This window comes from Mustela nivalis (genome assembly GCF_964662115.1).
Source record: "Mustela nivalis genome assembly, chromosome: 8".
Lineage (NCBI taxonomy): Eukaryota > Metazoa > Chordata > Mammalia > Carnivora > Mustelidae > Mustela > Mustela nivalis.
In genome coordinates, this window is record NC_139027.1 from 115,400,096 (window position 1) to 115,414,598 (window position 14,503).

Genomic DNA, 14,503 nt, shown 5'->3' on the forward strand with positions numbered 1-14,503 from the left:
CAGCCTAGACCTCAGTGCCCTTCCATTATCAACAATACAACAGGAGACAGGACTGCTAGAAGGCAGAGTAATAACATCGGTGAAAGGTGCGGTAAACGAAGAGTTTATGCTGTCACTTTTAACCAAGTTTATTTATTTGACTGGTCACAATTGTAAATACTTGAGAGACTTAGTATTTTTTAAAATTAACATATAATGTATTATTAGTTTCAGGGGTACAGGTCTGTGATTCATCAGTCTTATACAACACATAGTGCTCACCACAACACGTACTGTCCTCAATGTCCATCAACCAGTCACCCCATCCTTCCACCCCTCCCCTCTCCAGCAACCCTCAGTTTGTTTCCTGAGATTAAGAGTTTCTTATGGTTTGTGTCCCTCTCTGGTTTCATCTTACTGCATTTCGTTATTACTTTTGGAACAGAGTTCTGGATATATATCAAGACTCATTAAAAAAATGAAATTCAAGCAAAAACTTAACTAGACACTGATTTATCTTTGAGTGATGAGACATTTCTGAGATGCTTAGCTGGTTGATTTTACCCTCCTTCTCATGAAAAGCCCTACTACTGAGCCCCCAGATCTCCTGCCTGAGTTAAGGACAGACTGCTGGTAGAATGAGTAGAATCAGCAGCTGTAAGTCAATACTAAAGACTAAAAATACTAAAGATTCCTTTTAGAAAGTTAAAGGCATGTGGTGCAGAACTAATTTTACTTTATATACACTAATCAAAATCTACAGACCACATTCTGCAGACAGGGCAGCCCGAGTCCCCCTGTGAGATGTCTATCAATTATCACTAAATCACTGAACTGACTTGCTTTAGAGAAACAGAAAGGAAGCAGCTCTCACAGGCATTCATGAACCTTCATCCCCTGAGGCTTACCTCTCTCCGCCTGGAGGCCCAGCAACTTTGTTTGATCTTCCAAACCACAGCAGCCACCAGGAGCAAAGAGAGGAAACAACTGTGAGAAAGGAAAGTACTGAGTTATTATCCCAGCCCCCAGAATCAGCACTATCACCCACCCACGCCTCGGCCAGGCAGGAAGGGTCACCCCAAAGCCCAACTCCGAGCACTTTTTTCACAACTCATCACAACCAAGTCCCAGCTCATGGGAAGCAAGTGGGAGAAGGCTGTGAAGAGCTGAGCTTCCGGACTACATGTACTGTCCCCAAAGGCACTGGCTAAGAGCTCCAACCGCCCACTGGGCCTTTTATCAGAATGGCCCCTCAAGGGCGCCTGGGTGGCCCAGTGGGTTAAGCCGCTGCCTTCGGCTCAGGTCATGATCTCAGGGTCCTGGGATCGAGTCCCGCATTGGGGCGGGCTCTCTGCTCAGCAGGGAGCCTGCTTCTCTCTCTCTCTCTGCTTGCCTCTCCATCTACTGTCAAATAAATAAATAAAATCTTTAAAAAAAAAAAAAAAAAAAAAGAATGGCCCCTCAAGGCTTATCCCAAAGAAGAGAAATAAAACCTAGGATAATAATAATGAATGACACGCATGCTATTTAATTGACTTAGCAAACCTTTACTGATAAAACTAAAAAAATGAGAAAAGTTCGTTATTAACCTAACAACCAGTTTTTCATATGGCATATGGAAGAGGGAAACACAAGAAGAAATAAATGTATATATAATAATATATAGTCAATCATAGTTTTATAAAAAAAATTCATATAATTTTTATAAAATAAAATGATCAACCTCAAGCCAAATAACTTTGTTAAAAGTATTAGGAGAGAATAACTCGCCACTGGTTTTATAACTAAATGCTTTAATGTTCTCTCGTCTGTAAACCAGGTGTGGATGGTTTGAAAAGCAACCTCGACAGCAGACAGAATGACGGACTTCTGTTACCACAGACACTAGGCATTTGCCGCATAGGTCTGCTTCCAGAACTGCAGCCCCAGTGCACCCAGCTGCTGGCTGGAGGCAGGCCCTGAAGCCGGCTGCAGGGGGCACGCTGAAGTGTGAGGATGACTGAACTCCCACCCTCTTAAGGCTCCCACAGCCCCCCGCTGCCCTGACATCAATGAGGGAAAGACATCTCCAGTGAATTCCCTGACGTGAAAGAGAAGGGGCTTGCCAGGGTCATCACTCGAGGGAGAGCCTCCTGGTTCCTGTCTTACTGGGCCTCTCAACTGTCCTGACTCTCCTGGTCCTTGTGCCTCCCTGATGGTCTCAATTGTCCTTTTAATCAATACTTTATTGAGGCAGGTCCTGTTCTAGGCCCATACAATCCACCGATGAACTGGACAAAAGATCGCTATTTTCATGGAGTTGACATTCTATCAGGTGGAGATAAAAAATAAACAAAATAAACAAGCAACTTATAGAGCAAGTCAGAAGGTAGTAAATGCCACGGAAATAAAAAGATGGTAAGGAAAAGGGGGTCCGGGAGTGCCACTCTCACTCTAAAGCAGAACGGTCAGAGTGGGTGAGTCTTATTTCTCGAGAAGGTGACATCTGAGCAACACTTGGAGGGGGTGTGGGAGGTGGCCCAGGGGTGGTCTACAGACACACACCTGGGGAATGTGCACAGCCAGAGGCAAGGAGGAACCTCAGGAGGCTGGCATGGCTGGAGTTGGGGGGGAGATGGGTCACAGGGAAAGGCAGAGGGGTAAGCAGCAGTAGACCTTGGGAAGCCTGCAGGCACGCTAAGGGTACTGGATTTTACTGACTGAGATGAGGAGCTAACTTAGTATTGAAGCAGAGAAGTAACATAATTTAACCGATGCTGAGGAGACTTTTAGGGTAGCAATGGCAGGAACAGGGAGACCAGTAGTCTAGGAGACATGATGTGGCTCAAGCACTTTGGAATCTGGACACAATGTGAAGGCTGAGACCACAGAATTTCCTGATGTGCTGGAGGGAGGGGATGGAACAGAGAAGTTCTGGCCCGAGGAACTTGCCATCAACCTAGATAAGGAAGGCTCTAGGTGGAGCGGGTGCAGGACAGCAGACAGTGTGAGACACACCGAATTCTGAGATCTCCTCCTAAGCGCCAAAGGGAGAGGACATGGACACCAAAGGGTGTGTCCATGAACAGACACATGAGCATGGAGGCTGGGTGCCAGGTCGGGCTTGGAGGTGGCGTTTGGGAGTCATAAGCATACACAGTTAACACTTGGACAATGGGAGAGTTAGGGGTGCTGAACCTCCACACAGTAGAAAATCACATATAACTTCTGACTCCCCCAAAACTTAACTACTAGTAGTCCACTGTTGACAGGAAGCCTTACTGACAATATAAACAGCTGATTAACTCATATTTTATATGTTATATGTATTATAGGTTGTATTCTTACAATAAAGCAAAGGTAGAGAAAAGCAAACGTTAGTAAAAAAAAATCATAAAGCAGTGCGTGGGTGGCCCACTTGGTCAAGCATCTGACTTTTGGTTTCAGCTCAGGTCACGATCTCAGTGCCAAGTCGGCTTGAAATTCTCTCTGCCCCTTCTGCTTGTGCTCTCGTGCAAATAAATAAATAGATCTTAAGAAAAGGGGAAATCATAAGGAAAAGAAAGTACATTTACTGTACTGTATTTATTGAAGAAAATCCATGTATAAGCGGACCTGCAGGAAAAAACCTGTGATGTTCGAGGGGCAGTGGTGTATTTGAAGTAATAAATCTGGATGCCGTCACCCAGGGAGTGAATTACAAATATAGAAGAATGTTCTGGGGGGCACACCTCACCCAGGAGAAGTTGGGGAGAACAGGAAGAAGCAGTAAAGGAGTCTGAGAAGAGTAATCTGTCTTTCTTGGTTTCCGACTTTTTTGTTATTTTTATTCTGAAAGAACACAAGGAGGCAGCAAATCCACATGGAGGGGCAAGGAGCGAATGAGAATCGCTTCCAAGTTGGTCAAGATGCCACCAATATAGTTGAACACAGGACTGTCCTCGGAGGCGAGCACCTTAGTGCCACTCAGAAGCCTCTCCTAGACTACCCTCAATCCAGAGGTGTAGACAGTACAGCTCAGGTCTGTGTCCTCTTCCCCTCCACCACCTCCTGGCCTAGGGGCTTCCATCTTTAACACAGACTTGTTAAAAACAACAGCAACCCAGTTTCTTCTACTGATTCCAGCTTTTTTTTTTTTTTTTTTTGAGATTTTATTTATTTGATAGAGAGAGAGATCACAAGTACGCAGAGAGGCAGGTGGTGGTGGTGGGGGAGCAGGCTCCCTGCTGACCAGACAGCCTGATGCGGGGCTCGATCCCAGGACCCTAAAATCATGAACTGAGCCGAAGGCAGAGGCTTAACCCACTGAGTCACCCAGGTGTCCTCCAGCTTTTCTAAGAAGTGACACAAACAGCATACTAACACACAGTGATTGTTCTTCAAAGCTGTTATGTGTATGAGATTTCTCCTAGGGTAATACAACAACAAAGAACATTCTAGTTGTTTCAAAAAAGGTAGCACTCACTGATTTACCTCCCTTCTTTCCTTCCTACCACAGTATGGGTATAGGTAGTGCTGTAACTCAGTGTTCACCCTACTGCAGTCCCTCTTGTCAACTGTTTTCTAGATTTTCCCATGTAAATGAAATTTAAAGAAACATTAAACCGTGAAAAATTTTCAAACATATACACTCAAGTAGAGGAAATGATCAATGAATTCCTATGTCCATCACTTAGCCTTGGCAATTATTAACATTTTGTCAATGTCATTCAGAGATCATCAAAGACATGCATTTCTCTTTCAAAACTAGGACACTAGCTCCAGGCTAAGGGCCTCTCACTTCCTGTCAGCTCAAGGAGAAAACAAGAAACATTTCACCTTTTTGTCTTAAACCTGTTCTTGCTTTCAAAGGCTTATACTTCCCTGAGACTATTCTCAAAAAAATCCATGCTTTGATTCTAAGTTTCTCTTTCTACCTTTAGTCTATGTCTTTTTTTTTTTTTTTAAGAATTTTATTTATTTATTTATTTATTTAACAGAGAGAAATCACAAGTAGGCAGAGAGGCAGGCAGAGAGAGAGAGAGAGAGAGAGGAGGAAGCAGGCTCCCTGCTGAGCAGAGAGCCCGATGCGGGACTCGATCCCAGAACCCTGAGATCATGACCTGAGCCGAAGGCAGCGGCTTAACCACTGAGCCACCCAGGCACCCCCTTTAGTCTATGTCTTTTGCAAACTCATAATTTGTGTGAGAGCTCCGTGTTTGGGAGCTCTGTTTCTCACCAGCTTAATTCATTGTGCAGTTAGAATGATTTTTTTTTAAAGATTTTATTTACTTATTTGGCAGACAGAGATCACAGGTAGGCAGAGAGGCAGAGAGAGAAAGAAGAGGAAGCAGGCTCCCCACTGAGCAGAGAGCCTGATGCGGGGCTCGATCCCAAGACCTTGGAATCATGACCTGAGCTGAAGGCAAGGCTTTAACCCACTGACCCACCCAGGCGCCCCTAGAATGATATTTTTGAGAGCATCCTGAACATTCTCTCCAGAGTGCAAGACTATTAACTAATGGTTATTTCCTGCTCTCACAAATCTGGCTTTTCTAAAACTACGTATTCATTTTCTTGGCCTGGCCTTGACCTCTAACCCAGCTTGAACACAGAGACACACTGCTTCTTACTGAGCTGCTGTGACTTGCATTTCACCATTCTGGTCAGCATTAGATCCAGAGAGGGAGGAACCCACACTCACGTCTATCTTCTGGAATGTGAAATGGACTTGACAGAATGTCTGTTGTCAGTGTGGCAAGGGTCTAGCAGAAGTTCAGGTAATTAAGTTTTACAAGAACACTGTTATCTGGCCTCTAACTGAAATTCCCATTACATGCCCTCTTTTGGGCCAAGTGATGTGTGACATCACCTATTTTTCCTTTTTTATCCTCACTCAGACATTGGCCTCTAAGGCATCTGTGACCCCAGCCACAAAGATGTCCACAGAGTGTTGGTCCCTCTTACTACTACCAGTTGTCCTAACCACCCTGGCACCATGCTCCCAGACACAAAGCCCTTTCACATACATGACTTCATCTGATTCTCACGGCAAGCAAGCAGTGGGGTCTTATTATTTCCCTCTTCATTCACAAGGCTACTACTGGAGTCTCGAGTAGCATCTCATTAAGATATAAAGAGGGCTTAATGGATTTGTCAGAATCTAGAGTTTACTTCACTGTGCCCGAGTCTTGAAGTATTCTTACTGACTTCCCTCACGATGATTTTCTCACTTGAATCCCTGAGTGCCCTGCCCCCTCCCACCCCCCATTCTCTTTTCTGTGTTATCTGAGCTGTTCTTCAGAGTGCTGCTTAGGATTCTCTGGATATCTTTCTTCTCCCCTTATTGTCACTTAGATCCTCTGGGACCTGGTTAACTTGCTTGGGGAAAATATTTCATTCCTTGTGTTCATAAAAAGGACTCTTTTCTAAGTTAAAAGATCATCATCATTCTGAGTTCTTAAACAAACTCCGGGGGTGGGGAGCACTGGATTCTTGTCCAAAGGTTCCACCTTCAAAAGAAGAAATGACAAGAGCGCCATTTGTCTTTGTTTGCTACACAAGATTCCATGGTCCCAGCCAATTCTGATGGTTTCACAGTCTTCCACCAGAAGGGACGACTCCTTACTAGGCTGGTACCTGGCAGCAGGGTCACCTCAATCTGTACGCATGTTCCAAGAATATACGTAAGACCTGCTCATGAGCTACCGAATTAGCATGTGGCCCCTACGCGCCCTTGAGAGCACGCCATCAACGGGCTCCACCAACTTCTTTCCCTCAGAGAGGCTGGTGCCTCCGGTTCCTTGAGACTCAGCACTTCTCCTGAAGCTCTAGTTTACATACATGTATTTGCACGTGACTGTGTGCTAGGGGCTGGAGAGGTGTGTGTGTGTGTGTGTGTATGTGTGTGAGTGTGTGCCTAAAAGAGACAGTGCACCTGTTCTCTTAAGCTTTGAGTCTAACTGTGAGCACAGATATGTCGCAAGGAAAAAACTGTGGGAAGTACCATGATGAAAACTAATACGGTTCTCTGGGAGAGAACAAGGGAAGACCATTTAGTTTGGGGTTCTGGGATGTGGTCTTGGAGGAAGGAACACTGGGCCAGGACCTGAAGGATGAGTGTGGTATAATTAAAAAAATGTATGTTTGCTCTTTTTCCCGAGTTCCTGGTATAGAGTTCCTAATTTTTTTTTTTTTTTAAGATTTTACTTGTTTATCTGATAGTGAGAAGAAAGACAGAGCACAAGCAGTCAGAGCGGCAGGTGAGGAGGGGGAGGAACAGGCTCCCCGCTGAGCAGAGAGCCCGATGAGGGGCTTGATTCCAGAACCCTGAGATCATGCCTCAGCCGAAGGCAGAGGCTTTAATCCCCTGAGCCACACAGGCGCCCCTCTCAATTTTTTTTTTTTTTTTAAGATTTTATTTCTTTATTTGACAGGAATATAGAGATAAAGAGCACAAGTAGGCAAGAGCAGCAGGCAGAGGTAGAGGGAGAAGCAGGCTCTCTGCTGCGTAGGGAGCAGGATGCAGGGTTCAATACCATAAATGGGGCCTAAGACAAACAAGGGAACACACACACCTGTTAATAGTTGCAAAATGAAACAAAGTCCTAAGTTTCAGCAAGAAAAAGGCAAATATCCCAAGAGAAATATAAACACAGGATAGGGACCAATCATTCAAAACAGGAACTGAAACACATTAGTAAGTATCAGTCATAATTAAAGAAATCCAAATTTAAGATACCAGTGATACCTCCCAGACTGACGAAATGAAAAATAATAACAATATCTACTGTTGCTAAGAACCAATAAGAGCAACAGGCAGAAACAATAAAAGAAATTATATTCCTGCTGTAGGAGTATAAATTGATGCAACTGTTCTGAGAGGCCACGGCAGTGTTTTTGCATTTAAATGTAAAAGCATATGTAACAAAAACTGAGAACAATCTAAGAGTCAGTCAAAAGAGGAATGGTTAAATAAAATATGGTACTCCTACTATGGAAAAAGCTGTTTAAAAATGGAGTGAAACCGCACATGGGAAAAGTTAACCGCAGAACACTGAGTGAAAAAACAAGTTCTAGAACAACATGTAAGGAGGAAACCCATTTTATAAACCAAAGAATCAGAAAAACCACAACTTGCATGCACAGTGTATATACACACAGAAAAAACTCTGGAAACACAAACATGAAAATATTAACAGTGGTAATATTTAAAGAGTAGGATTAGGGGAAGTTTGAGTTTTAGTTTTTACGTTGTCTGAAGTTTTACTATGAAAATAAACAACTTTTTAAATTTATAGTAAGAGAATTAGCTTTATGTTGATTTTCTACCTTAAAAAGTCTGAATGAGGACTTACTATTTTGTTTTCAAATACTTGGGATTAATTTAACATTATTTTATCATATCTGTTTATGTCACCCCTACAAAATTTTCCCTTTATCTAGGTCATTGTTGTTCAACAGAAATTTAATGTTAGCCACGCATGTAATTTTAGAAGTTCTAGTAGCCAAAAAAAAAAAAAAAAACCACACACAGGTGAAATTAATTTTAATAAAATTAGTTTTATTTAACCCAAGATTGCTAAAACATCATTTGAAGATGTGACCAATATAGAAATTGAGGTATCTTATGTTCTAATATTCTACTAAGTCTTCAAAATCCAGTGTGCGTTTTATACTAATAAGCACATCTCAATGTGAACAATAAGTTTTTATCAGAAAATAACTGATCTGTATTTAAATTTCATAAAATTCACATTTGAAAAAGCAGATTCACATATCCAGGTTGTTCTAAACACACAAGTTCTCTGGTAACTGAATCAAGTAGTTTTTAAATTATATTTAAATTAAATATATTTAAATATTTTAAATTAGTTAAAATTAGATAAAACGAAAAATTCAGTTTCTCGGTCACACTAGTTACATTTCAAGTGCTCACGAGTTGCATGTGACTAGTGGCTATTAAGTCTATACTGATCTTCTAGCTTCTTGTTTATAACTGTCTACTGTTTAATTCTATTTAGTTTTTCGTCACTTCAAACAAATCTGAGACCTTTAAACTTTATCTGTTTCCTTGGTTATGTACATATTCCACTGATTAATCTGATTTTGTGCCCAGTGCCACAATGATCACTTGTAGCTTGACAAAGTGTTTACTGTCGGGGGAGGGGGGCAGTAGACTGTCTTCCCACCCTCTCCATTTTTTCTTGGTAATTCTTTCTTGATCTGTTATGCTGTAATTTTGAATAATTTTACTTACTAAAGTAACGGCAACATGTAAATTTCATTTTTGTTAGTGAAGTATAGAAATGTAATCGATCCACCCCCCCACCCCGAAACACTGAATGCTTTGATCAGATTTTCTCTCTCTGCAAGACTGGAGGGATGCAACAGTTACTTCCTGGTGGAGGTGTCATCATCATCCAGAAACTAAAGGCTACAGTTCACAGCAGGCAGAAATGGGCCCATCAGGACGTGGCTGAATCTCTTGAAGAGAGGCCATCTGCTCCCCAGCATCACTCAGGAAGGGATTTCTTTCATGGTCAAAAGGGGGAGGCACCTAATGGCTCACTATGGGAAATACAATTAATTATATGGTTTTCATGCCATCATCTGCCTTTACCAATAAGAGCTGCAAAAGATGTATGTCTCTGAATGACATAGAACTAATTTTTTAATATTGTCCTTGTATCTAGCAACTTTGCTGAATTCACCTACCAATTCTAATTTTTTTTCTGCATTCTTTTGAATTCCTATAAATACAATCATATTTTAAGGTGATGATTTTTTTTCTTTTCTAATTCTTATGTAATTTTTCTTATCTTACTATATTGGCTGGAACTTTTGTCACAATGTTGAATGAAGTGACTGATAGAATCTTTTTTTTTTTTCTTTTTCTTTTTTTAAGTAGGCTCCATGCCCCCTGGGGCTTCCAGTCATGACCTTGATATCAAGAGTCACAGGCTCAAGTGACTGAGCCAGCCAGTCTTTGCTTGTTCTTAAACTCAATTTCACCATTAAGAAAGTGGTTTGCTGTTGGCTTTATATATTGGTCCTTTATCAGATTTTTCTTTTATCAGAAGTTTCTTTCTATTCTGAGTTTCCTAGGAGTTTTTTAATGAATGAGAGATCAAATTTTTTTTTTTAAGATTTTATTTATTTATTTCACAGACAGAGATCATAAGTAGGCAGATAGGCAGGCAGAGAGAGAAGGGGAAGCACGCTCCCTGCCAAGCAGAGAGCCCAATGCGGGGCTCGATCCCAGGACCCTGCGATCATGACCTGAGCCGAAGGCAGAGGCTTTAACCCACTGAGCCACCCAGGCGCCCCGAGAGATCAAATTTTATCAAATGCTTTTCTTCACTGCTTAAGATGATCATATTATTCTCTTCTCTTATTATGCAATTCATGTTAATTACACAGATCAATTTTCTGATGCTAAATCAACTTTGCAATTCCTGGAATGAACCCAACTGAGTCATGATATTGTTGGCTTTTTAAATTACTGGTGGATTTTTGCTTCTTCATTCATGAGGGAGACTAACTTGTAAATTCCTCCCTCATAATACTCTTGTCAGGTTGTACTAACCTCATTAAAACATACTGGGATGTATTTTTTTCTGTTCTCTAGAAGATGTTGTTACTAAGGATGTTATTTCTTTCTTAAAAGGTTGTAAGTTACCAATGAGGCCACCTGGGCCTAGAGTAATCTTTGTGGGAAAATTTTAAGTTATGTATTGTTTTTAAACAGATATAGCCCTATTCAATGTTCATGTTCCTATTCTGCATCAGTAAGTAGTATATATTCTTTGTTTTTCTAATTGTCCATTCCATCTGTCCCATTTTCAAACTTATTTGCAGAAAATTGCTCATAAAATACTCTTATGGAGGAAAAAGTTATCTGCAGGATTTGGAGTAATGCCTTCTTTTACATTTCTGGTATTATTTATACCTTCTCTCTTTTTTCCTTGGTCAGTCTTGCCAGGGTTTATCAATATTACTCTTATTCTTTTCAAAGATCCAACTTTGTGGTTCTTTTAATTCTCTCTACTGTACTTCTCCCCCTATATGATTAATTTCACTCTATGTCTGTGGCTTCCCTCTATTTTCTTTAGACTTATTTGGTAGTTCTTTTTTCTGACTTATTGAGAAATGTGTTTTTTTTTTCTTTTCCAATTTTGCTTTTATAAAGCAGTGATTCTTGACCTTAGCTGCATATCACAGTCACCTGCAGAGGTTTCAAATGCTTGAGTCCCATCTGCAGAGATTCTGATGTGACTGGTCCGGGATGTGGCGTGGGCATCAAAAGCTTTCTACTGTGCTGCTACAGTTAAGAACCACAGATTTAGAGCCATACCCTCTAAGTACAACTTCAATTGTATCCAATAAGTTTTTAATTCTTCTTGCTCATTCAAACTGGTTTAAAAGTTCTGCAGTGATATTATGTAAATTTTTTAAATGGGCAAATCCAATATATGGTTTTAGAAGTTAAATAGTTACTTTGGAGATAGAACGGTGTTGTGACTGATGAAACACAGGGGAGCTTCTAAAGTGCACATTCAATGTGTGATTAACTCATTGAGCCAGACACATTTTATACGTGTCTCTGTAATTTTATTGTAAGCTTTAATATAATTTTTTAAAGAGAGAAACAGATCTCATACAAGGAGTAGGAATTATAAAGGCAATAACTGTCTTTATATATTGGTCCTTCTCAATATTAATACTAGAAGCTAGAAGGAACAGCATAATGCCATCTCAATTCTAATGGAAAACGATTTCCAGCCTAGAATTCTGTATGCAACTTTTTGATCAAATGGGAAGGTAAAAATCAAAACATTTTCAGACAGAGGTTGCGGAAAATTTACCTCCCCACCCCTTTTCTCAAAAAAGTCCTGGAGTCCTTAAAAAGAGAAAATAAACAGGGAGATGAAGACACAAGATCTTCTATTTAGTATCTTATATTTCAATATTAGAGGAAGGCAAGAGAAATTCCCAAGAGAACAATCCTGCCGCAGGCCTCAAAAACTAGTGCACCTGGGAGTGGTGGGCTGGAGGGTTCTAGACACAGACATCTCCAAGAGAAACTAAAACAGAAAGTGCCTGCTTGTGTTTGACCACAGACAGATTTTACTCAATTCTGTCAGAGTACAGGGAAAAATCAGGGGTAGCCTCTTAGAAAACCAAACAATTAAAAAAACAAAATTAGAGAGTGATTGCTCCAACCAAACAATGGGGAAGTACAATCACAGTTCCCCTGCTGTGAACGGGGGTTTTACAGTTATAACAACATAAACAGGGAGCACTGCGTTAGGCAAGCACCGTGATGTAACTACGTGACACAAAGGGGAAGGAAGGGATTTCTGTTTGCATTGGTGGTGCGTGGGGAGTTGCGGGTGAGGTTACATGAGATGAATATCCTCATCTACAAGTGGGACATCCGAAGAGAAACTGAAAAATCAAGAAACAGTGCAAGCACAGAGACGTGAAAAATAGCTAAAAAGTATAAAAATAAAAGAATCCCAAGAGCCTAACAAGTCACTTTAATCTTTCAAACTCTGGATAATCACCGGGATCATCCCTGATTAGAAGGAAGTGTATCTGTAGCACATATCAGTAATCATTATTAATTATTGTTTCAACCCCGAATTCTCCCCATATGAAGAACCAAAATAGCTACATTTTAGTAGTGAGTACGTGAAAAACGGCCCCCCAAGATCAGAACGTACAAAGCAAATGTTTTCATTTATCAGGTTAGGATGGATTTACACGATTGCGACTGACTCATAACTTTTCAGAAAGGTCTAGGAAGTTAGTCTGATCTCTTGTGCCAACACAGGATTACTCGATTATCTTCTAGGAGTTGATAATTAATGGGATTAAGTACCTGAATCAAAAGAGAAGATAAGGTTTGTAGAAGGGAAATTACCTGAAGAAAGTCACGAAGAACTGTACCAGGTCCATAAAATTGCTGTGCTGGGAGAAGGCGATCTGTGAGGGAGAAACAGGTAGTGTGAGGAGGGAGGCTACACAGGAGCGCTGGCAAACTTGGCCTTTTAGTTCAAGAAACACACATGAAATGTTCAAGGAGAAATTAATGAAATTGTTTTTCTTAAGGGAAAGTGGCTCATCCCTTTAGTTTCTTTTCTGGCTTAACCACCAACCCCAGTGTAATATAGTGAGGCTTCCACACAAATTCCTAGAGTGCCTACCCCTCTGTTCTTGATATCAGATTTAAGTTCTTTTAGTGTGACTCTGAAGACGTCTCAGATTCCCTCCGTGAAAACCGCAATGCCAGGCAAGCCAGTTGGCTTGCTACCTCCTTGGTAGGCCAAGGCAAGGCCAACTCGGCCTTGCCCTGGACAAAATGCTCTCCCTGTCTGCTTCAAGTTGGAGTTCTGGGACCTCCCTGGAGTTGGGGAGCCTCATCTGTGACCTTCATCCCTTTGATACTTACGTGCTCAGTGAATACTCACTTCAGGAAACTTTTTTTAAAAAACCATATCTCAAAATTTAATACACTGAATATCATCTGACAGTTAATATAACACCAGTTGGAACCTAGGTAATTTTATCATATGGTTAATAGTTTTTATACCAAGAATATAAAAAGTCCCTTAAGGAGCTCATCTAAGTTACCACTGAGTGGAACAGGCATTATTTTGTACATTACCAAGAAAAAATGCTGCCCACTACACTATCGCAAAATACTTTAAAAACCACTGACTGTAAGATGCATCACGATTTCAGAGATATCAGAACATGAAAAAAAAATGAACATGTCAGGATTTATTGCTAAGTAGGATATCTGTGTCCTTTTTATTATAATCTATAATACTCATAGTACTAGCCAGATGTTATGGCATATTCCCTGCTTTTTTAAAGGGAACATAGCCCTCCTTGGAGGGACAACAGTACCATAAATAAAGCAATTATTGAATAAGGTGATAATTGCTCCAGTACAGACAGTAAGTACGACAAAAATCAGAGAAGTAAATGATTAGCAGCTTCTTTTTCCAATCTCACCCAACTCCCTATCTTTATCAGACAGCGGCTCCTATCCTAACGTAATGCAAGAAAGTGCTAGACCCAGGCCCCAGCACTGGGACAATTCAATGCTTCGTGTTCTTTTTATGGCCAGACTCAAAAGAGGCAGCAAGAGGTTTCCAGTGTTTGCCTTTTCTGATGGCCTTATTTTCTTTTTGACATTCCATAAATAAAGTCCCAGTGCTACCTATTCAAGTCATAAGACATTATGGGGTACAGAATTTGCAGTCTCTCTGTCTCTCTAGCAACCATTTATAGTTAGAAATACAAAGATACACAGACTTTATGCCATACATAAGGAGAAACCCACATTCTTTCCTTTTCCTTAATTTTCTACAGTAACTAGTCACAAATAAGAAGACCCCTTGAGAAGACGGCCACCATCCTTGCATAGAGCTTTTTAGTACTGGAGAAGGACAATTATTTAAACAAGGTTATTCAATCTTGAGGCATGAAGATTCCAGGTTACAACACATAAAGAGCGAGAAGGAAACAAGTTCTAGTCAATCCACATCTGTTT

General features: G+C 40.8%; 1 protein-coding gene across 3 annotated transcripts in view; it reads right to left on the reverse strand.

Moving 5' to 3' along the window:
• Positions 1-14,503, reverse strand: part of ATRN (attractin) — a 148,645-nt gene that overhangs the window by 15,616 nt on the left and 118,526 nt on the right. For 2 of the 3 annotated variants that reach the window (XM_082744531.1, XM_082744533.1), the window contains exons 25-26: positions 12,866-12,927; positions 888-966 (exon numbers count right to left, since the gene is read on the reverse strand). In XM_082744531.1, coding sequence (XP_082600657.1) covers positions 888-966; positions 12,866-12,927 — 141 coding nt within the window. Of the gene's footprint in view, positions 1-887; positions 967-11,528; positions 12,388-12,865; positions 12,928-14,503 lie in introns of those variants that run through there. The other variant, XM_082744532.1, reaches the window with a different exon arrangement.